This window comes from Numenius arquata, chromosome 2 (assembly GCF_964106895.1).
Source record: "Numenius arquata chromosome 2, bNumArq3.hap1.1, whole genome shotgun sequence".
Classification (NCBI taxonomy): domain Eukaryota; kingdom Metazoa; phylum Chordata; class Aves; order Charadriiformes; family Scolopacidae; genus Numenius; species Numenius arquata.
Genome location: NC_133577.1, coordinates 36,358,985 through 36,384,701, shown reverse-complemented (window position 1 = coordinate 36,384,701; position 25,717 = coordinate 36,358,985). Strand labels below are relative to the sequence as shown.

At 36.6% G+C, this 25,717-nt stretch overlaps 1 protein-coding gene across 1 annotated transcript in view; it reads right to left on the bottom strand.

The window, feature by feature from the left end:
• BABAM2 (BRISC and BRCA1 A complex member 2) overlaps positions 1 to 25,717 on the bottom strand; it is a 175,031-nt gene that overhangs the window by 35,561 nt on the left and 113,753 nt on the right. The window contains exons 8-10 of the mRNA XM_074144601.1: positions 6,208 to 6,307; positions 4,155 to 4,225; positions 2,526 to 2,608 (exon numbers count right to left, since the gene is read on the bottom strand). Coding sequence (XP_074000702.1) covers positions 2,526 to 2,608; positions 4,155 to 4,225; positions 6,208 to 6,307 — 254 coding nt within the window. The remainder of the gene's footprint in view (positions 1 to 2,525; positions 2,609 to 4,154; positions 4,226 to 6,207; positions 6,308 to 25,717) is intronic.

The following is a 25,717-nucleotide window of genomic DNA, read 5'->3' as shown; positions in this document are numbered from 1 at the left end:
ACTTACAAAGCTTCGTACTGAGACTCACTCATAAACAATATCAATATCAAAAGCACTAAGCCTGATTAACGATTTCCTCTTCCATGCGGATACATGAACTTCTCTGAATGTTTATTTCTTCTGTCATATATTTGAAAGCACTTGATCAATTTTTAGAACTAAACCACTAAAGCAACAGTTCCTTTGACTGCTCTTTGATCTAATATAATAACTTCAGCAGCTACATTAATCTAATGATTAAGTTTGCAATTAGGTAGCTCTTCTGTGTTTTAAGGGAGAGTGGGTAGACTTTGCTCTTCATTCTGTAACTACTGCACAAATAATTTTTTTTAGCAATTGAAATTGTTCTCAGGTTATTGGGCTTTAGCAATCCAGAATTACTTTGCCATTTCTCTCCTCTTATCTTTAATTCAGGTTACTCAATAAAACTATTCTGAGTAATTTCACTTTAGTTCTAATGTGTTTTGCTTCATAGTTTCCAAACTAGTTTGTAACTTTGAATGCAAATAGTTGCAAAAAGATCCCACAGTTATTTTTGAAATCTCTGATGCATCTTTTAAAGGAAATACAACTCATGTTAGGGTTTATATACCTCACAATCTCAAACCTAAAATTTTAACCAAAATTAAGATCCCAGTAAGATTCACTATGGATCCTTTCATTTGATTTGCCATGGTGCTTGCCGTATACTGACCTATTTATTCTCCTCTGAATGCTTTCTCTGCATACTACTATAGTAAATATATAAAGTAGAACAGTTTTGAACTTATGGCTATCTGTCCCAGACATTTTATTAGATGCTTGCTAAATATTCAACTATAATATACATAGTTATGTCAGTGGTTAAGAGATGAAAGTCTACATTACTTCACTCAGGAAATGAAGTGCAGGTTTCGGTCCTTTCATTGCAATATCCTTTAGTGCATGGAACATAAATGTTTTTGCAGTGGATTGTTCAACGAGCCGGTGATGCAATGGCTTACACAGCTAAGCCACTGTATGATTTCTAAGGCCACAGGGTTAATACATAGTGATAAACTATTCAGTTATAATTGTAGCTTTCATGCCAGTTAAATTGAGTGCTGTGAATATTACACAGTTAAAACCTACTCTGTTATTTGACAGAAATTTGAATTTTGATTCCTCTGAAATCTAACTGCTTCAACATCTATTAAGTTATATTATCCCACGGCAAAAATCAAATCCACAGGAATTTTAACACCAATAAAATTAAGCCAAACATATTGGGGAGTAAGAAAGGTGGGAATTCTTCAGGAAGGTTGTACATAAAGAAGCAACATGTCATAGAAGACAATCCCCCAGTGACCAATTCTCAGTTGTAGTTGAAGAGTAAGTAAAGATGTAATAAGGACAATTTTTCAAAAAAGATCAGTTTAATTTCTTTTTTCCACAACATAAATTATATTAATGTGATGGACGTTTTCTAATTTCAAGTTTGAGTTTTCTAGAGCTCTTACAGTCGTTACTGTCTGGAAATCTTCAGTGATAAGAGAAAGGGATCAGTGAGACCATTTTTTATGATCTCCAATATAAGACAGGGTGATGGACTTCTCTGAACAATGGCAATCCCCACTTCTTGCTTTAAAAACTCTGGGACAAATTTCTATGATGTCATTTTGACATCATTAGCTTTCCACGTGAAAAGCTAGCCCACAATCAAAAATGACGTAATCTGAAATATTCCAGTACTACAGTGCTAGCAGACACCAACCTTGCAGCTGCCCAGATTGGATTATAATTATTTTAAACAAAGATGAGAAGTGTAACAATCAAAAATAAAGGGCAATATAATTGAATTTTCCCAGACCAAAATATCTTTGATACCTTGAAATTCCTCTTCCCATAGGGAAAAATAATAATGCTACTGAAGTTAACAAGTGTAAGGTAGTAACAAAGCTACACTTACTCATTTCTAAATACAGTAATGACTATATACTTAACAATGTCTTTTTGAAAGTAATACAATCTTGATTTAAAAATTTCAAATGACAGCAAATCTAGCTACATACTATAGCAAACTGCTAGTTTTGCTTACGCAGTTTCAGTCTACGAATAACTTTTGGCTCCTAATGACAGTGTAGTAGTATTTCTCATTCAATATATTTTCCCTACACTAAAGTGTCTTTACTATCACTATCAATGCATTAATTCCTGACAATTACATAAGATTTTAGGTATTCCCAGGTTATATACAGCATTGGTCCTCGTTATTGACACTTTTGAAAGGACGAATTACAACTGTGATATTACCAGAAAAATTTCCCAGGACGCTTTTGGTGTTCTGTAAGGCAGGCAGTACACTATCTATGTGGATCCTCCCTCCTTCTCCAACTACAATCAGGATTTTGTGTTTTCAAAGTGTCATGGCCACATCAAAAATACATTAAGCACTGGATAAAAATAGCTAAAACATTTAAATTGTTTCCTGTAATTGTATTTTTTCCCTTTTGAACTTGTATCTTCAAGAGGATAGACATTTATGCCTGAGGCAAAGTGTTACTCACTGTGAACAAGGAAGCAAAAATCTTTCCACATCAGCAACAGAGTAAGCTTTGTGAAGCCTTCTGCATCATATTCTACCACGCCACTATCAACAAAAAATACAAAAAAAATGAATACAATTTTTACCTACCATTCATTCTAATACTGAACAATATATATGTAAATTCTGTATTACAGGGATTGTTTTTTTGTTTGTTTGATTGTTCAGAAACTTCCAGTATTTGCTTTATTTATTAACAGTTACAATTTTATAGTTAAATAAAAATTAGATTAAACTTTTAATCTTAATAATCTTCTTATTTATGCTGTGGCATTCGAGTTTCTTACTCGAAGAAAGGCCATATTCAGTTTATATAAATACACTTGGGAATGAAAGGAGACCTGCTAATGCACCTGCAGTACTGAATTGATAAAAACTGTACACACACCAATTCCCTGTACGTTACTCAATCTTAAGACAGTTTATTAACGCTGCAGTAAGTGACAGGGTAAAATTGAAAATGTGCAGAATGAAAGAGCTTAAATTTGAAAATTCAAAAGAGTATACATAAAAAAAGCAAAGCATGAGAGCATATAAAAAATTAAATACAGAAGATTCGTTCAGTAGACAGATTAAGTTTCGTCCATCAGAAGTTGGCGTTCTCTAAAATTTAGTCTCAAGCAGTATCAGGACTCATGAGCCACTTTGCAAGGGAAATAAAATCACAGGCACACCCGGGCCATTTCTATACTGTAGTTTTCTCAGAAGAAAAAGAAATATCTTGTTTTCATAAGGATTGATCTTGCACCAACTCTATCCACTCCTATCTCCAATATAAGTCATGGTTAGCTATCTAGAGTTGTATAAAATTTGGGTGCATGCTAGAAGCCAATCCTTCTTACCCTCAACTTGGGAGACGTGAGATTTTAAGGGCTCTGGACAATCCATGCCATTTGGCATCACCACTCGGAAGCAGAAACCCCCTCCTCACACTGAGGTATAGCACTGCTGGCCAGGCAATCACTATCGCATCGGCTCTTGGACTCTCGCTCAAATCAGGATTTAGGTAGGAACGCAAAGTGCCCACCCTTCACAGTGCCAGGGTACCCCTGACTAGCTGATTTCTGAAGCTAATGTGTCATCATGCCAGGCCACGGACCTTTGAACTGCAGAAATTCAACATGACCTGCCAGCCCTTTCTCTCTCGAGACAAGATACTGCTCAGTGGCGGGAGCAGCTGGTCTCCCAGTCCTGCCTTCATGCCGAGCAGTGGTTTCTGGCTCCTGCAAGGCTTGGAACCGTACCCGCTTCCCCATCCTCCCACCTCAGTCACTGCCTATTACTGTAAGACCCCTCCAGTCATTTATTCAGAAATGAGCACATTTCTCTTGCACGGAGAAAATCCCTACTGTCCTTTTCCTATCATCTGCTACATTCTAGTAAAATCAGATTGGCAACTGGTAGAGAAGTAAAGTAACGCTGAACTTCAGTCTAGTACTGTTACAGAGAGACAGTCTATACACATCATTCTGTGAAAAACGACCAAATTTCATCTTATCCAGTGGATAGCAGTCACATAGCCAAAGACCATGTGCAGAAAACAACACTTTCCCCCCTGCTAGAGAAAATAATGCATCAAAAGAAAACTTACGTTCCAAAGTGACTCAGGAAAGCTGCAATATACTCTCTTCTCTTATGGTATCCCTGAATAACATATTGTACCTTAAAAAAGAAAGAAAGAAACAAATCCAGAGCTATAAAAAGAGAAAAAAAAAGGCAATGCTCCCAATTTGTCCTATATTCCTTGTTAAAGAAGATTTATGTTTGACATGGTAGTAGTTCTGAATCCTACATTTACTTTGCATGATTTCCTAAAGAATCCTAAACTGCCTTTAAAACAAACAGTGGATCTTGCACACAGAAAATCTTGTAAAGAAATCCCTTCACTCAAAAGTGAGTGAAACTAAAGTCTTTCGCAATATATTGAAGCACTGCTTAACTGCAGAAGACAGAGTGAAGAAAAGAAATGCGAGACTTTGCGTCACTGAAGTTTGAGCAGGAAGATGCGATAGGCAAATCATAATTACCTGAACTTACAGTTGGTTAAGTGTCAAAATAACATTCTGCTTATAAAAGAAAAGAAAAAAAATATATTTCACAACTGATCTTGGGTGTTTTCTGAAGACTGCACCTCCAACAAAATCTTCTTAACACTAAGCTCTCTCAGTGGTTTCGTGCTGACTCAGGGAGCCACCTACTCAACTGTGAGCATCAATTTCTGAGGCATTCTGGGTTTTGAAAGACTTCCATCCTGGCACAGACAAAATCCAACAATGCTAAACTTGGAAGACTTAAGGCAAAATTTTTCTCACACCATGTATGTTTTCTTATTGATTTGAATGGGATTACTTAGCAGAACAGTGTGAACAGGGTTTGACCCATAACAGAAACAATGCATGTGTTGTCAGGCTGGAAGAGCATCTGGTTTACAACTGGTTCCTTCAAGTACTTACAGTATGGTTCCATATATGATTCCCTGTGTAAAGCCCCTTGCCTTCCAGAACAAAAATTAACATTTTAAAAGCCTTTTTCCCCCGCCAAACATGAAAAGAACAGGAAGCAAATTTTTCTTGGCTACAGTAATACTAGAGTTCCTTGGCTGCAAACACCTTCCTAAATTTTTTGAAAAAGCTTTGATACAATTACTGCTGAGAGCTATCTTGTACCTCTTAAATTCTATTTATAAATTGGGACTTATTTCATTTTATAAAAAACTATGATTATTTTGAAGGCTTTGTGTGGGATCTGAAATGTTATTTTGGGAAAAGGGAAACATATGATAAGTTTGCTTAAGGGACTTTGTTCAAGAAAGGATAAAAACAGTCCTGTATATTTGCAGATTTTAAAAACAGAAAGTAATTTTAACAGAAAACCACAACAAAAACAACTCTAAAGATAGATTCCAATGTAATTACGGAAACACATTCTGAAGAACTTTTTCTAAAAGATAAAATTATTTTCCTTGTTTGGACAAATGAAGGTAAAAATAATATACAAATACAAATAGGGGGTCTGTAATAGGCAGATTGCTAGATGTTGGCTTGTAAGCTTTCTTTTGAAAATTACACTTAAATAAAGGAGATGCTTTCAAAATAATATACTCATTCTTTTTTATTTAAACAGTTAGCTAACTGGAATACAACCTTTTCAGCAACCTTAAGTAGCTATTACTGTATAAACACCCAAATAGACTGCTGATTCAGTTCACTTGGATGAAACACCTGAGAAGAAAATCACTGAAAGCATTCAAAACCTACAGTGATTACTATGGTATGAGAACTTTGGTATCTTCCAACTGGAAAAATAATATGCAAACTACACATTTGTATTGACTTGCAAAATAGTATGCTACAAAGCAGTGTTGTTCCATACAATAACATTTTATCCCAAATCATAACATGTCACAAGAAGAAAAATCCACTCCAAGATCTGATCCCAAACACGCTTGTTTATCTAAAAGAGTCATTACATTCAATGTTCAGCTCTTATCGAGAAGGTATTCCTTATATAGTTCACCTTAAGTATGCCCTGTTTGGACTACCTGGCAGAAGAAAAACTATGTCTATGGAAATGCTACAGGCTGTTACTGCAATACGGTAAAGCACGTAAGGGAATGGAAAATTGAATTCTCTTTACTAACTTACTTTGTTCGTTAGCAGCTGGCATACTTGGGGTACGTAGTCGATAAGACAACCTCCTCCAGGAAAGGCTGGGATATGAAGGGCAGATGATCCTCCAAGTGCACTAGAAATAGAAGTTAATTTAACAGTACATTACATGTACAGTACCTGGGATTTGAAAGTGATTTCTACAGCATCCTCTTTCCTTATGCTTTTCCAGAGGGCCATGATTAAAGAAGTGTATTTTATGCTGTGGCGATATAAAATGTATTGAGTGATATCTATAAAACCAGGTTATAACATGATCCACTGTAATTCAACAACTTTAATCAAGAGTAACACTAATGCAAAGCATTCTCTCAGGAAATAGCTTTTTCGTTGTAAACAGTTCTATTTCTTAGCCCTCATCAATAAGATGCGGAGCACTGTAGTTAAGATACCTTGTTACAGTTAGAAGAGAAGACTTTAAGTCTTAATTATTCAAATTGCCACCTTCAGTCAAACCAACTAAGAATAATCAAAATTATTTGGACTCAGGAGTAATACATGGCCAGATGCGTGTCAGCCATGCTATTTACTGCTGTATTGGGCCCCCCAAAACAAGACGATGTTAACCTACTAGATCAAGGGGGCAGTGGGCCAGAAAGATTGTTAGGTACACAATGTAACAGGGGATGCTGAAAGAAATTCAGTTTTAAGAGAAGGTTGGAGAGGGGAGTGATACTGAAGAGTGAAGTTGAAGGCATATTATTATTGAAGGCACATTGATGCCTTCAATTATCTACTGGAAAAATATAGAGAAGATGGAGCCAGAGTCTTCTGGGAAGTGCACAGCGACAGGATGAAAGGCAATGTAGACATGTTGCAACAAAGGAAGTTCTGGTTAGCTATTAGGAAAAACGTTTTCGCAATGAGAGTAATCAAATACTGGAAGACAGGCCCAGAGGGGCTGGGGAATCTCCGTCCTCAGAGGTGCTTAAAGCTCAGCTGAACAACTGCCATGAGCAACCTGTTCTAAGATGGCCCTGCTCTGAGGAGGGGCTTGGCCAGATAACCTTCAGAGGTTCCCTCCTGTCTACACTGTTTTATGATTATATTACATTATATTCTGATATTAACTCTGCCCATGCACAGACTGGAAATCTGAACGGCAGGAATGCACAGAAATAAGGTAACTTCAGAGATGTATTTTACCATAGAATACCAGGTTGGAAGGACCTCGAGGATCACTTGTTCCAACCTTTCCTGGAAAAAGCACAGTCTAGACAACATGGCCCAACACTCTGGGCCAGTGTTTAGGCACCTTAATCAACTGCCTTTATCACAGGAAGGAAGACTGAATCACGACTGCTATTACTGAGCGTAATAGCTTCTTCAGTGTGGAAGTATCTAGCATTTTTATTTAAATCAGGTTGTATAAAGCAAGAACCAACTAAAGTCCATGCTACTTTCTTTTAGCAGTACTGACCTAAATCTTTCTCAGTCTTTTACCAATCAAAAGGGATATGAATTTGCATTGTGCACTGTGGCTTACATCATTCGCTAAACATCTAGAACCTTGTTGGGTGCAATTAAAATGCTTCAAAAGCAGAATTACTTTGTGGCCTCCTGTTTACATGACGTTTCCATGAAAGATTAAACTGGCTGGAAAGAAGTTTCTTCTCTGCAAAATAAGGCTCTTATTATCCAACAGGACCTGCCCTTGTATTTTCCTCAATACTTGATAAGCTATCACTTTGGTAGGTACAAAGGTCTACAATCGTACATCCCTTTGAAGGAACAGAGCCTACATAAATCAAAAAAACCAAATTCATAATGAGGTATATGGAAATCTGCTACTCAGGCAAAACAGTCTGGGTTCAGCAGACTGTTCACCACATGGAACAGTTCTGCAGGTCTGGATTTTGCATATGCAATGATGAAAGAAAAAAGCCTTGAGTACACCACAGCTACATAAGAAAAAAAAAACACAAACAAACTTTTCCAGCAGAATTAGGACTTGAACAGGATTTTTTTTTTTTTAAACAGAATTTATATTCCTCGCTGCTACTCTCTTACTAAAATTACTCATAAGGCAATATAATTTTGCTACTTCTGGATGTTAAAAACAGTGAAGCGTGACTACTAGATTATTACTAAGTCGGAACATTTTTGAAGCAGTAGTTTGCTCTCAGGAAACTCAAAGTATACTGGGCCCATCAGTCTTTAATGTTGGAGAATGAGAGACTTGTCCCTCCTGGTATGTTACAAGTGGGCTGTGAACCTTATTTTAATCCCTGGCTTTCAGTTTATTAAACTCCTTAAATACTTATGTAAATATAGCCATAAAAGCCTCCAATCTCACACACAGAGCAAATGGTACTGTCCTTTTTGTATCCTGCTTTGCCTCATTTGCAACCAAGTCCAAATTCCCCCTCAGCATGGAGATACCACTGGAGACACTCAGATAACTACAACAGGAATTACAGGCTCCTCTCAGTTACAATAACAGGCATGAAATTAGGAGTAATCTCTAACAGATTTCACATGCAAAAAAGCTCCCATGCCTATATCATTGGCTTTCGATACATCTTCCAGACTGAATTATTATGATTTGTGAGTAAGGACTTCCCATTTTACCTGTATCCATCTTTTGAAAGTAGTTAGTTTATAAAAACTTGTTGACATAAATGGGAATTCAACGCTTCTCAAATGAAAAACAAGCTACTACAAGGTGTGGTTTCTGAGAAATAGGTCCCTCCACAGAAAGAAGGCTGGAATTTCTAGTATAATTATCCTATGAAAACAGAATAAAGATGTACAATATGTAATTTATGTTCTGTAGAAATAATTATGGCTAGGGAAAATTAAGAGTGGACAGGCATCTTTGTTCCCTTTATTGGGCCAGAGAATCTGTTTATTAAATATTTTAATGCAATACTGCATTTGCACTGACCATCTCAAAACTTTCTATAAGCATTCAGCAATTAAGGTTCATCTTCCTTATGAAACTGATATTTATCTTTTATTTTTATACACATAAGGAAGCTATTGCTGATAGTTTGATTTGACTATGCTGTACTAAGTCTCTATTGTGCCAAAGGAACATACAGTACCTCACAATCATGAGACAGGCAAGAGGCTATAATAATTCCTTTGACCCTACAATAAACCTGCAGTTGAAGACAGAAGTGACTAACTCAATGTCAAATAAGAAGAACCTGTAAAAGGTGCAAGGAAATACGTGTAAAATTGAGAAAATTAGGCAAGGGAATTTCAGCATGCAGCTCAGTATCTAATGATGTTTTTTGAGGTCCCTCAAAGCCCAATCAAAAGAAAGGTGTAGAAAAGGAAAAATGCCATAAGAAGCCTTTTATAGTCAAGGAAATTCTATTTGCCAAGAGATTCCACTACTGCAACCTAAAGACTCCTGCATGTCAGACCTGCTTTCCGGATAGCTGGGCCTCTTGGGAGATAGACCTTACATACCTCTGTTTGTGATGAAGCTTTCCTTCTTGGTATCCCTGTTATACACTCCTCATATATAAAACACATTTTTATACCCAGGAATAAAACCAACTATAACATCACACTATCAGGTTTGGTGATATTCATTGTATCAAGATGACAAAAAAATAATCAAAAAAACATCAAGAGATATGATGAGAAAGTTATTTTGTTTTTAAACACAGACAAATTAATTAATATTGCTGCCCTACAGCTGCCAAAGTCTAGCTTCAGCACAACCAACCCAATTGTGTTCGATTTTTATATAATTTTTTCCAGTAACCTGTTACTCTTAAAAGCTAAAATTCTAACAGATTCTGATAGCGGCTTTCTATAATTTATCATAATCCACCAAGCAACAGTCTTAGTGGATGCTATTTCTATTTCATTAGGACTGATACTGGATGAAGATAAATAGATGGTAGATCTACCTATCTGTGAGAGAAGTTTGCACAAACACAATGGAACGCAGAGACTAAGATCTCTTGGGCTCAGCGTTTTATACACTTGCTGTTACTCTAAACCTACTCAGCTCTGCAAAACACCTTCTTACACCTCATTTTAAGACAGACCAGAGACTCCTTTGCAGCACGTTCGTGCCTTCCTGGGTTTCCAGAGTGTCAGACACAATGTGGTTCTGATCCACAGTCTGTGAATTAAATTGGATTTTGTGAGGAACTCACTAGTGAATTCAACAAGAGCAGCAGTCAGCCTCCATTAATAGCAGTTTTGTTCTACAACACACTGAAATACAAGTGCAGATTGCGTAGCTGGAGTATGTTTACATTTCTGCTGTTGACTGGTGCGTTCCAAGTGACTTGCTCTGTCTGTCTCTCAATGGATCTATTTATTCAGGCCCGCATACAAAATGCAAAATTCTTTCCCATTTCTTGATAGCTTATAATTACAATAAAATGTCTTTCTCATGAAATGATCCTTTAAAAAAAAAAAGGCACAGCATTTATTCACAAGTTTACAGAAGTGACTGTTTTTGTTCTTGAGTATTTATGTGTAAAGAACCAGTTATTTCCCCTTCCTTAAAAACATCACTTCACTAGAGAAGAAGAGTGCTTCCAAGTCCCAAGCTCAGAAGACTGGGTGGCAGTTTGGCAAGGCAGACTTAGAGGAATGAAGGAAGATACTCATACACCATCCCTACCTCACCTCCTTCCCTACAACTCTCCCCATGCTCTCTTGGACCTGTCTTGTTCCCCTAAACTCCTTACATTCACCCCATCTCATCCCTGAAATCCATTTCGCTTCCCCCTTTCTTGGAGCAGAAAAATGCAGGTTTCTCTACATTGCTGGGAAACTGAGCTGAGTCTGAACAATCAGAACTATTTAAAACTATCCCCTACAACTTGTAAGGTCCCGCAAGAACAAAAATATCACAGTTTATAAAGTTATGTGCTAACACAGGTTACAGTACTACAGTTAAGCACCCGTACACACCTAATATTGTCTATATCTTTTGCCCTCTCTCTGTCTCTCTGTATATATGTTTTGCTTTTACCTATTACTATGCCCCATCTCCCAGAATTGCATAAGCTTTTCTTTGAAAAAAATATCACAAAGAAAAGAACATCTATGGAAAAGTTTCATGCTATTAAAAGGATGTACCTTGCACAATGGCAGTTATTTTTGCTTCAAGGTAGGAAAAAGTAAAAAACGTGTATTTGGAAAGGAGGTCCAGCACTCTAAGAAGAATCATACTTATCCCTGAATACAGTGTGAACATAGCATTAAAGAGCTTTATACCAAAAGAAAGTGGTACATAATACCGACTGCACTCAACAATGTTCCTAATCCCATGTATTCTTTCTACAAAACCCACATAAAATAGGGAAAAGACAACTTCAATGACTGTGAATGATACAGGTGAAGATTCGTCTAGCTTTGAAATCGTAAATAAACAAAAAACTTGCCTCTGCATGGAAAGCCTTTTTATATTGGTTTAAAGTAACTAAGAGCTCTTCTCTCAGCGTGGTCAATGTTAAAACATGTTCAAATCTATGTACTAGTGATGGAAAGTAGACTTTAGACTTTACAAACTATAGCCCTTGCTTTTACCAGGATACACCCTTCTTAACTCTCTGTAAGTTTTCACCTGCCTTATTTTGAAACTGAAGCAAGTTGCAGACCTACAAAAGCATTTAAAGGGTTTGTTACTCATGAAGGCTATAAGCAAGAATAGCCTGAAGCATGTGGAAAGAAATTCCCTTCTTTTTGCTCTTTTTTCCTGTTTTGAGAGTCATGTTATAAGCTTTGATCTCCTTCCCCGTTCTCTTTCTCCTTTGTTGCTGAAGTAAATAGTTGACTTTTTTTTTTTTCTTTTGCAGTTTCATCACTTTAGTACATTACACCATTTGGCACAGGAGACATAAGGAACCACATCAAATAAAAGCACGTGACCACAAAAGCTGCCTTACCAACCATGATCCCAGATTTGCTGTCAGTTTACCATTTTTCAGACTTGCTCGACCATAACCAAATCCCCCCTATCACACAAACAACGTGGTGCTTGGCAGACACCTTGGGATACTGCTTCAATCAGCAATACAGAGCTTAACAGTAAAATAACAGAACATTACTCTTGTTAGTGAAAAATTGGTCGGTCTAGGTTTGTGACAGTGTTTTCTCCCTTTTCTAGCAATACTCCATTTAAAGCAAACATAATTAAACATATTGCTTATCCACTCAAATCTACTACAAGGTAAAGAGTGTCCAAAAAAAAAAAAAAAAGCTTCCATTGTATTTTTAATGAAACAATTTTTACTTAAAATTATTTCTACTTCAACATCGGTAAAATGGAAATGTATGTTTTCAGCTAACAGATACAATCTGAGGTATCTACACTGTTGAGTGTACAGAAAAAAAAATACAACCACAGATAGACCTAGAGGGAAAACTAAGCCAAATACTTATTTGGAGAAAGAATCCCAGTCAAACTCAGACTAAAAATCTAGCCATTAGAGCTGAAAGGATAATACCGTCTTTTTTTACCTACTAGAGGCTCAGGGTAAATACCTCTGAGCCCCTTCTGACTATTGACTAGAAAAAAAAGACAAAATAATCACTGTAGAAAGCAAATACTAAAATCAAAATGTACTTCAGTTTCACAGACTGTGCAGAAAACTGCAAGTCAGACTTGCTGAGGTTTATTCGCAGCTCTTCTGCTGACTTCATATGTTCTAGCAAGTTATTGCAACCAGTCTGCTTCTCTGCTTGCCCACCTGAAATGTTCAGATGCTGTACTGAAGTACACTGAAGTTTACACTATTCTATGAATGTTATTAAAAGCTGTGGGATGAAGTCATCTGTAAGTGCTAATGAATACTGCTTTGTTTGGATTATTCCAACTTCCGTATTCTGCTGCAGGTAAAGTTGTTAAAAAAAAAAAAAAAGCAGTTTTCTAGAATGTATTTCCCATTCTACACAAGGTGGCTAGATCAAGGAAAGATTTACATTAACTGTACAGATTCTGGGTTCTAGCAGACTTTAACCTAACAGACTTACAGACAAACCATAGGTCAGGTGATCCAATATTGAAAGAGTTATGGGGATAGGAGCTCTGTCCCCAGGATTCTACACCTCCTCGAGGAGAAAAAAAACCCACCCAAGCATGAAATTAATAGATAGGTAACCCTATAATTAAATTAGAATATGTTTCTTTACTTTCTTTCCCTGGCTAGACTCAGAACTGAAAGGACAAAGAACAGATACTCGTGTAGTATAAAGCTTTTCTTACTGATATAGTATAGTAGAAAAGTCTGAAAATGCTAGTATTTCCTCTGTATTGGATAAATCAGGACTAAAGGGATTTTTCTTTTGCTTAGTGGGTCTTTATATGCAGAAAGGTTCTGCATACAGGGGACCGAGAGGTTCCCACTGACATGCTGAATGAGTGAAAACCGGGGCTGCCAGCGATAGAAAAGGGAGCTCTACAATGTCCTCAGAACTACATAAGGATAACATTTATTACCCAGCTGATTGGACGCTCCATGTTACACAGCTGTAGCACTCAGTATACAAGCACTCTGCCTACAGCAGTCACCACTTTTGCTTTCTTCTCTGGGTAAGGAGACCCACTTTCATAAATTGATCATAGCTTACAACAGGCAGCCTGGGCGGGCAGGCAGCCCAGCAGAATCGATTGCCCTCTGGGACCTCCATCATACCTCAAGGTACAAACTTCAGGAAAAGTCCAAGCACGTGTAACAGAAATTATTAGCAAGGCTTCGATGTGTGCAGCAGTTTAAAATACAGATTAACTTAACCAGTATCAACAATATCACTCTCTGAACACTGCACAGTACAGAAATTTTGGTCACTTATTCATTCTGACAATATAAAACCAAAGTGAAAAGTATAAAAGCAATATATTTCAAACTGATTTTAAAAAAAACAACCTTATGCTTAAAATATAGAATTATTTTACATAATACAGTATGAATGGGTTAAAAAGAGAGAACATGAAAAGTTCCGCAGGCTGTAAAAAGAGTGTGATTCTCTTTTATAAGGCTCAAAAATTTTGACAAATGTTGCTTTTGTGTGGCAAGTTACCACATTTATGCCCCCCTCAGGTTTTCTGCCAAAAAATCCAACAGCAAGGTGTATTGCAAATGTAATATTCTCAGTCATTTGGGGCAAATAATGAGAATCCATAACAAATGACATAAGAACTGAATTTCAAGATGCTTTTTATGATCTCAGAAAAGTAGTTTTGGTGTCCCCCACCCCCCAAATGTATTAGTTACAAATAATTCCCCATCAGCACAGTACTATTAAAGGAAAACAGTTATAAGAAGACCTTATAACAAGTTGCTAGATGCCTCACAGTTTAAACAGAAGAGCCCAGTTCCTGTCCCAAATAACTTTCACAGCCCAGTACTTCATCCTACACATCACAGTGAGGAACTGAAAAGCAGGGATTGAACGACAGGGGAGGAAGAGCACAGGTTGCAGCAAGGAAACTTAAGATCGAAATGCTTACAATGGAGAAATATATATTTTCAAAGCATTTCACTTATGTCTTAAAGGAATCTTGGGAGCAAATTAAGAGAAATCTGAGTGAGAAGTGAAGAAAAGTCAAAGAAGAGTTTCACAGAGAATTAAATGCAATAAGGAAATAACAGCCAAAAAAAACCCCAAATGACCAGAAAAAGTTGTAGGAAAGAAACTCAGACAAATGGAGCAGCAGCAAACATCACTGAACAAAAAAGGTACAGATAAGATAAGCAACATGGGCAGATAAGAAAAGAAAGAGAACATTATGCAGTCTTTCTTATTTTTACTTCCAAAGAAGTTAGAAAAGCAGTAAGTGAAGATTAATTATTTAAGATGCCAGGAGAAAGACCATGTAGCCTAACCTACTGCGACTGTCTTCTGTATGGATCTCAGGAAGAAAAGCAAGTATGGAAGAGGCTGGAGACTCATCGCAACTAAGGCAGAACAAGATTTTGGCTGAAGAAAGAGTGAACTGTAACCTAACAGCAACACTTTTTCATCCTGCACTGATTTGAGGTGCCAATACAAAAACTGGAACTCGATTAAAATGAAGCACTATCGCCATTTGTCCTTCACATGGACTGTGAAGGAGAAAAAGTTGAGCCTGTTATCTGAAAATTTACTTTTCAACTTCCTGATCTTAAGAAACATACTTTTAATGGCAATACCAGTTTTGCAGATACATTTACAACCACCTTAACTGTGAATACATTGAGGGTCTCCTAAGTAACAAGTAAAATAATACTGGGCGTTGGCTTTTTTGCTTCAAGGGAAAAATGTATTGACTTGAAGTCTCAAAGGAACTAAAAATGGCTTACACATAGCACAAAGAAGCTGGGAATTATAAACTTTTGCATAAATAAGAAAAAGAAGATTAGAGCGCTGGTACGCTGTGACCACTATTATCCTCTGAAACAGTAGGACTCAATAAATTAATGAAAAAATCAAGCATTTATTTATTGTGAGGATCACTGGAAATAACTCTGCACTGAAGCCTGGGTGCTATACTACACAGTGCTTGTCATCGTTTAAGATACTCATCTGCTCTTTTACAATCCACTCTGCTTTACTGATGTAGATCTCCCAAACAATCTCATTGAACAGAATATATATCACAAATCCAAGTGATTATTCTCTTATTATACATCCATAAAGTGGATAATGTAAATGAGTAACTGTTCTAAGATGGTATCAGTTATATTTACAAACATATGCCCTATATGCTATAATTTCTTATCAATCTTCTGGCATGCATTCAATAACATCCAGCTTACTATATTATAACTGTTCACATGGCAGGTAATTTTCTAGTACTTGTAACTAAGCCCAGCTAAGCAGCAATGTCTTTATCATGAAGCACAAAAGCAAGTCTCAAAAAATTGTACGACTCCGTTGCCTTCCTTGCCTACTGTTCTCACTTTTTTCTGAAGAAGTCATTTCCTATAACTTGCAGCCTTTTACGTTTTATGATTGCACTTGCTTCTATTGTTCCTTATTTTATTTATGTTCCTATATCTACTACTAAAATTACACTAATTATCTCTTATTGTTAATCTTTTCCTGATATTGCTTAATGCCTAACACTTCCAGTGACATAGTCATTTTGTAAGCATGTTATTTTTTGCCTCTGTGTTAAAATAGTGCTGTGTTGTAGAGTTCTCCCACATAATCAAATTTTTTCTGTTCTTCTTAGGCCAGACAGTAATCCTCGTTTGTGGATCTCTTCTATCTGGAGAAATATTTCATGTAAGAAACATCCTGTCCCCTGCATCATCAGCATCACATTTCATTAGCTTACATGAAGAAAGAGAAATGCAAAGTACTGAAAGGATAAGAAATCTTGCAGAAAAATTTCAGAAATTAAATGAGAGCAACAAGCTGGAAAACTTCTGGATATGAAGTTGAGCATTTGGGTCATCAATAAGAATGCCCGAGGGAGGCAGAAAGTTAGAGGAGAAAAATGTTTTTCTTTCATACATCTGGCTTCTGACACTGATTTCCATGTGTACACAGCATGATTAAGGGGCATTCTTGCTCAGATCTTGAAATTGGCTTTATCTTATGTTCACAAACGATGTGGAATGCTACAAGTCTGGTCTGGTGCTCCCGCTAAATGCTCCAAGAGGCCTAGTGAGCTCAGGTTTTATGTAAGCCAAATACGTTCACATGTGGACGCAAGGCAAGAGAACATAAGTTTTTCATGTAAACACAGCCACTGTGGTTTGACAAGCTAATAAGGACCATGTTAAACCCTTACTCGTTTAACAAGATGATATGAATCTGTTGGGATGGTTTTTACAGCCCCTTTCAGAATCTCTACCACAGGCATTTGGGTAAGTGTGTTTTGTTCCTATGAACGTAAATAATTCAATATTCATCCTAATATATTCTCTTCAAACCAGAGGGAAGTGGGGCTATAAATCACATCGCACAAAGGCAGCCGTTGGTAGGTGGGAAGACTGGAAATAATTCTCAAAAGAAAACAGTAGTGCTTCGAAACCCTGGTTTACAACGGAGGTAATACAGGTTCCTTCTGTAACAGGTAGACATGGGTCTACTCTTAAAACAAAAAGGAAAGGCAGAAAATAAACCCACAGGTCTCCATTGTGTTAAGGTCAAAGCAGGGACCCCATACATGCACAAGAAACTGGAAATTTCATAATTTGCGACTTAGAGCAGCATTCAGTTGGTCAAAAGGTGAATACAGGCATTCCCAGGATTTTGTTTTTACTGATGCCTGGATTTTGTTCATGGAGCAGTTTCATTATGGCACGTGCTGCAAGACAAAGATTAGAGCAAAAATCCTTTCCACAAAGACCCCCGTTTTCCTAGAAGAGGTGATGAATGCATACAGTGCACATACAGACATTAGTCAGGCCTCTGTCAAATGTAGACATTTGCATCCCATAAAATTCCTTTAATGCAAGCCCCCTTTCCCTTAGAAACTGCAAATACTTCCATGGTCACTAAAAGATAAAAATTCCAACTTTCCATTAATATACTTTATCACCTTTTAAGGAGTTGATTAATGTTACTTAATATTTAAGGGCTTGAGTGCATTTGCAAGTTGAGTGCTTACATAATGGAGCAGCCTAAATGGTATCTGCAAGTAGATGTATTTACAAATAAATATTGTATGCTTTGATAAACTAGCCTTTTTAGTTAAGAGTGACATTTTCTGAAAGCTTGTCAGCTTTTAAACCATTTACATTCTGTCTTTTAAAAAGACTGAAGACATTAGAATTCTACATCTAGAATAGCTTTCTAAACTAAGTCTTTTCTTTTTGGAAATTATATTAAGGCTCTTGAGTCCTATATGTAAAAAAAAAAAAACAACAAAAACCCCAACCAAAATATGACACTGCCTCAAGCACTAATCAGAGACGTTTTCAATAAGAATAACAAAGGAATGGATTCAAATACAAAATAGCATGAACCTTGGTTTCCTGCTCTCTAAAATATTAAAAAGCAATTTTCCTCTTTGTTTTCTTTCCCAACTAGTTCTTCCTTCCATCCCTTCAAAAATCAAAAGCACTAACTAATTTTTGTGTCTGGTACTAAATGCATCAGCTATGCCAGTGTAAACCCAATACTGCTATGAATACACTCTAAAAGGATAACTGAAAAAGGTAAAATAAGTAATTGATTGAGGTACATTCTATAAACTAAAATTAAAATTCACAAGCGATGAGAATCACTTGAAAGAAACCTTTCTGTCAATGGTGGCTTATTTCCAAGCCAAAGACCTACCACTGGTCAATAAAGATTTATTTACAAAGATAGATTAAGTAACAAATCCCATCATATTCATGCTTTATTTGTTCCAACTTTCTGACACCTAACTGTTAATATTATTATTAGTTACACTGAGACTTCTAGCTTGTAGTCTGATAATCACTCAATCTGATGAAGACTATGATGTCTTGCCAGCATTTGTATGTGTTCTTTTATAAAGTGCTTCCATAAAGGAATAAGGTTTTTCTTTTTTTTTTTTTTTTAATGAAAACCCGCCACTTCCATATTGTATGCAACAATCTCCTAAAAATATCATTTTTTAATTGACTTGACATTTAAATGAACTCTAACAGAACTCGTCCTTTATTCAAATAACTCCTAAGATTTAGCAACTTTTCACCCATTATACAATATATGGGACAATGTTTTTAATTTATTAAATCATAACTGGAGTGGCTGCTAACACTGTCCTATATGTGCCCATGATTAGGAAGCTGTTATAATTATCCTGCATGGCTAAATAACAGAACATAGTTTTAACACTTCATCTAACTTAACCCATCAACGTCTTGAAGAAAAAGAATTTATGTCCAAGGTGAAAATATTCTAATTTTTGGAAGAGAATGTTTATATTGCATTTGGCTGTTTCTACCAGCAATAAATATTAGCACAGTGTTGGAATCTCCTGTGTTACCCATGCATATGTTTGGATATCCTGTACTTTTTTTTTCTTTGAAGTTCTTTGAAGTTTGATGTCTTTAAGAAAGATGCTCTGCTACCAGTTTGATTTTCCTCACCACCTCCATCCCTGTCACTGAATGACATGACTGGCAACCTCCAGCTTGCATGATGAACTTCAAAGTCGTGTTAATGCCATCTGATAAATGACCATAACTACCAAACAAGCTACAGCAATATACTTAAAATTGTACCAACTAAAACTGATTCTTTTCTCTTCTAGATCTCTTCTTCACATGCGCATGGCTAAAGTTTATGATCTTCTACTTTAATGTCAAGCCACTACCACTGGACTAGAAGCCACAAATTCTGTGTTTTAACTGAATTCTGTCAATAGTTTTTGGGATAAACTATGAGCAAACAGTCACAGCCATTTTTTTCCCAGTCTTTGCAGACTAGAGAAATACATAGAGGCACTTATAAATTACAGAGGTCCCACTAGAAAAAAACACCAACCATTACCTGACCTCTGCAAAGCACTGGCAAAATGAAAAATGCCTTACAAATGGTAGCCCCCCATACTTTCAGTTTATCTCAGAAGTCTACACCTCTTCATGATATAACTCATAATGTTTGCTATTTCCTTAGGATAATCCAGTGCAAATCTGACATTCTTCTTTAAACTAGAAAAGAGACATGGCTAAGAGTGACAGAAAAAACATGAAGAATCAGAAGATTATCTAAAAACAAAAGCTTTGAAGTAGTCCTAGATGTCTTGTTAAAATACCTTTCACCCTAAGGATGTAAAGTGTTTTAATTACACATAATACAATTTGTGTATAGTGCAGAGATGTTTCAAATGCATTCATATACAATCTGTGATACAATTTATGTCAGGGAATGAATACTATTCTATGCTAATAAAAGTAAAGTAGAACTCACGACTACTTCAGAAGCTGAGTACAACCAGAATTTCTCAAGGAGGTCCTCAACATCTTCCAAGTTGAAGTTTACTATTGAGTCATTTCAGTTTATCCAAATTTCTTCCTTCCATCAGCTAATATCATCCCAGCATCAACAAAATCTCTTGGACACTAGCTTCTAAGGCAGGTTACCTATTTTCTCACTTTAAAAAATTTAAAGAAGACACTGAACACTGTCTAGGCTCTCTATCTGCTATTGCAGAAGTGCATGATTTCAGACCAAGACAACTTTGCAAGTTTTGTTGTCTTTATTGTGAAGATTTGTCACTCACAAAAGTTATTTTTGAATTGACTGAAGAATGTTAAAAATGAAACCTTCAGTATTATTTAAATCTCTAAATAGTGTTTTAGAATTCTAGTTCACCTGCTATCCCTGGGGCAGGAATACCTGATTTGGAGCTTCTACATGCTTAGGTTATTATTTTGTTGTGAAGACTGAAGTTTTCAGAAATCATATGCTCTTTCCTTTTGCTTCTGTTTCCTGTCTTCAACATACAGGCCATCATTGGAGGTTTTTAAGTGAATTATAATGAATGTGTTAGCTTATGAAGATTTTAGGTCTGCTGCAAACTTGAAGTAAAAAAGAAAATAACAAACTGACGCTACATCAACAAAAAAATCCAGTTCTGAATTTTAAATCTAAACTTTCCTGTAAATAGCCTCTGTTCATTTGGCTTCCTTCTTCCAAATGCCTGGAGGCCTTGCCTTTAATAACTACGACTACAGTCAGTGTTTCTTTGGCTACTTGGTCATTCTTAATTTTCCTTAAAAATGGCAGGAGTTACACTGACAACAGAGAAATCTTACTCGTCTCCCTCTTTCAGATTTTCCATCTTTCACTAAGAGCTCAGGGTGACGATGCAGTTCCAGGATACTACATATGCCCAATTTAACTTCAGACTAAGAATCAGCCATAGAGTTTAAAAAAAGCAGCTGTTTGGTAATGAAAATGAGGGAATAATATATTTGATCCTCTTTAACTTAGGTAAATTCTTATCCACCTTGGTTTAAAATAAAAATGTGCTTAGAACCACAGGATTTGGATCTATTGTACCTAATATATTGTTTTCATGCTGAAAAAGAAAACAGTAGCGAGATGGTGTCCTTTAAAAAAAATTATCTAATTTTGACTTCAGGAAAAACAGCAAATCCAAGAATTGCTCTTATTTTGTACTTTTTCTTTAAATTTATTTAAATAACCTTTAAATGCCAGGTTTGAACCTAGCATTTGTATACACTGGATACAATGCACTACATACAGATTTCAGTTATTATAACCTTGAACACGTAAATCCTTATCTGAATGTCTATTTGAATTTGGTGATAAAATGAGATATTGCCTTTACCCATATAACCACCCGCATCTGTATGAACCTTATACACGTTTGTCTACAAAATGCATAATAGTAAGTCACATAACATTTTTTTTTTTTCTTTTTCCCAAACCCCCCAAAGAATCACGATTTCAAAGTTTTAGCTTTCACATCAACAAATTTGGTCCTCTTCTGCATGTGCTGCAACAACACAATGTTACCAATGTTAATGCCATGCCAATATACAGACATGACCTACTAAAGGTTGATGAACTACTTCTTCATATTGCATGAGTTTTATGTGTGTAAACATCGGCCATAATATTCCGAGGATGTACTATATGTATTTCATTTATTCCCGAATACCTGCCAGTCAGTGTTTACCTATCTGTATTTGCTTTTATCGGGACCATTCACAGCATAAAAAACAAGGAAGTTCATGGGCAGTACAGTTTGGCTTCCAATGGACTCCTACACTGCATCAAATTGACTTTTTAACTGAGTTGTGTTAAAGCCACAGCACAGCATGAGTTCACTCCTTATTAAACATCAGAGAAACCACACAGGAAAGATGTCCTAAATGCCTTTGCCAAAGGAAAAGCTTCAAACGGTGTTCATGCCTTGTAAGACATCAGAGAATACATTCAGGATACAAATTTTGACTGAAGAGAGGGTTTTTTTTCTGATGTTTAATAAGGCGTGAATTCTGACTGAAGCACTTCCTAGGATTAGAATATTCATCATTTATTTCTCCCATATTGACTCTCTGTTCACAGAATACAGTTACACAGGGGTTTCAGCCTTTCCTTCAGGTGGCAGTAACAGAATCTGCCTCTTCGAAGTGGTTACATTCATGAAACTACATAAACTTCGTATTTGCAAGAACTCTACCCTCCTGCCAGGTTTTTTAGAAATTGGCCAGCAGGCTCAAAAGAAATTTGTAGGGCAGAAACAACAGATACCTGTACACACAGACAATACGATCCTAATTTTATAGGAAAGAAAATTAATTTTCTTAGGAAGCCAGATTAAAAAATAACCATGGTTTCCCAACACCCAAAGTATCTAAGGAGGAATTACAATTCCACTGAAGTCCTTGGCAGAGCTTACCAGCGGGAACGGAGCCAAGGCCTCACCCTCAGCCTATGCAGAAAACTACAGCAACTCCAAAAAAATCCAATGCCATTGATCAACCTGAAAGCTTAAATAAAAAGGTGAAAAAGAACTGATTAAATTCACATTGCACATGCAATTCAGAGAGACGAAGAGTTTTTCTTCAGATGCCTTCTGAATAAGAAAAAACATAGGAAACTTCGTACCATTGGGTAAATCATTTGTCAAAACCGCTGTTGCGAGAGCTTCTTAACCACAACCCCAGGACTGCTAATATACTACTAGTAATTTACTTTCTTTACCATTAGGGCACACAGGTGCATACTCAAAATAATAAGTTCATCTAAAGTTCTGTAAACCTGAGGTGCCGGAGGAGGGTATAACTTGACACTGTCACAGAAAAAAATACTGATGCCTCTGAGGGAGATATATCTGAATCGGTAACACAAATATGCTAGTCCTAAGGAAACTTCAAAACAGGACTCATTTGAAGCAGTTATCTCATATGGAAAACCTCAGTCGACAACTGAAAAATTTCTAAATAGAAGAAACAAAAGAAAAATATTTATAATGGAAAACATGAGCCAATTTCCAACTGCAGCAGATTTCAAAGGTTCTTAGCTCTCCCAGCTTCCGGCTTTACTGGAAAGCAGGAGTTGCTTAATACCACTGAAAATATCTGACAAAATCCTTTTAGTCCAAGTTTAGAGATATGACCTTTTTTTCCCCAAAAATCTCCAGAGCAGGAATCTACTAGTCTTTACAGTTCAGTTTTGGGCATGTTATGTATTTATGAATCTCTTCTTGGGCAGTACCCACACTGTAAAATTTAAAAATGTCCTTCAGCCAGTTTTACCTTTTTTTTTTTTTCTTTTTTTTCTTTTTTTTTTTTTTTTAAGATGGGAGCTTGTATTAGAGAAAAAGCTCTGGGGATTTATGGTAGTTTCACAGCAAGTTTACTAATCTTGCTCAGTGGGTGGGAAAAGAAGGCGAATGAGTCAACACAGGAAAAAGAATGGTCATAATATCAGAAGGTGATGAAAACTTGCCTATGTTCACTAGGTACAGCAGAAAATATGGATGTTTTCCCACCGCTTCATAAGTTAGAAAATGTTTTTGCACTCTGCTCATCTCTAGTTTGAATTAAAAAAATAATAATAAAAAATTCATGCATTGGGAAGGTCCTGTTTTTCCAGAAACCAGTTCTCCTCATGTACTGTCCAACCCCAGTGCTATCTAAAAAACATTGTACAAACAAAGAGCTACTGGTACTGTTCTTTACTGTTCTTGTTTCTTCTACCACTTGACTTTTCTGAAAACTGAGCAGATTTTTCTGTTGTTATATACTAAAGAGAAAAGGGGAAAAAAAACAAAACAGGAACCTGCTCTCACTGAGTTCTGTCTAGCAAGATTTTCTAGTAAAAGTTACTCACCATTTATTTGCTACTGATTTACTGTACAACAACTGCCTGTTACGCAAGGATAGTTAGCTCTTGCAGGACAAAACCCCTCCAGCACAAAGCAGAAATGCTGCTGTTCACACGTATTTGAATGTGTGAACTCCTTGGACTTTAAACTGTTTCCATTTTGGTGACCGCCTGAACACTCCTGAATGTAGTTCTACTTTGTACTTTTTTTTTTTTAAACTTTCCTTTAGTTTCTCATAAGGATGCTCAAAGACTGGTCATCCCTTGTTGGAGTTAGTGCAAGTAATCTCAAGCATTGTGCTCTCTGTTGCACTGATAACAGGCGCCACAAGGGAAAACTCACTGGAAATTTAACATTAACAAACAGTATCCTAAAAGCCACCTGTATCCGGAGAATCGACACCAGTGTTTTTAAGCACAGCAAAGATAAGGTTTTCCACCCACAGAAGATCAAGTTAAAGGAGGTGGCCATGGAAATGACAAACACACGAGGAGAGCTGGGTTTTGTTCCTGTGAGGGCTTCCCTAAGTTTTAGGCAAATGGGTAATGTCCTCATTTCAGTACATATGCATGCACTCTCTGCGTAAAAGCTATACTGATTCCTTCCCAGTTAAGGGTAGTCCTGTCTCACACACCTCCTGCAGCTCTTTCAAAGAGTCACTAAGAAGTATGAGCAAATAACTAGCTTTAACAGCGGAGTTTGGTCAGCAGGGGGGTTCAGTAGCAACTCGCATTGTTCAAAATATTCATAAATGATCTGGCAAAACAGGTGAGCTGCCAGGTGGCAGTCCAGTTATTGAGGGTAGTCAAGACAAATTCCAACTATGAAGAGTAATAAATGGGCTTTGAAACAGAAGAACTGGATGATAACAGGAAATAGGAGATTTAACACAGACGAATACCAAGTGATACATGTGGAAAAACCAATCCTAATCGAAAACATAAAATGATGGACACCAAGTTGAACATTCAGCTGATCTCTGGGTCATGATTTGAGGTTCAGTTAAAATGTCGGCTCAGCATCAAAAAGAAAGCCAAAACAAAAAGAAGTATAGGCTCATGAAGAAAGAAGTAGAAAGTCGTCTGCAGGACGACTCAGTCTGGAAAGCAGAAAATGAGGGCAGGAGTACGACTGAGAACCGTAACATGATGAGTGATGTGGAAAATGTGAATAAGCATTGACTAGTTGCCGTCTCTTCCAATACAAGTGCAGCGGTCAGCATTACACCAAGCTAACAGGAGCTAGGTTCAAAACCAAAAGGAGGTAGATCTTCATGCAAGATGTAGCATAGCTGTGAAATTCCTTGTCGCAGTATGTTCAAAGGGTAGGCTGGACAAGTCCATGGAAGGGAAATTCATTTGGGACTACTGGATACATGCGAATCAAAGTCCCTGAGCCACCAATGGCTTAGGGCTGGAGAGCTATTAGGACAAAATACCACATGTACTAGCTCTGTTTCTACAAACTTTGCTATCATTTTGCACACGCATGTGATTTTCTAGTTGGGAAACATATTTAGATGCTACTGCAAGATAGTTTACAGTGATAGATTTTAATCACAAACACATATCTCTCTATTAACATAAAAAATGAAAAGGACTGTCACAGTATTATATGATTAAAATAGATACGAATCATTTAAACAATGGCTTTTGCTTAAAAATGCAATGAAAGTCGTAAGTGTAACCAGAACTAATGGGGGGAAAAAAGGCTGAACTTTATATTTTCTTTTCCCCCAGAGAAGGTTTTAAGATAACTAATTTTGTGATCAGCAAAGTGAAAGGTGATATA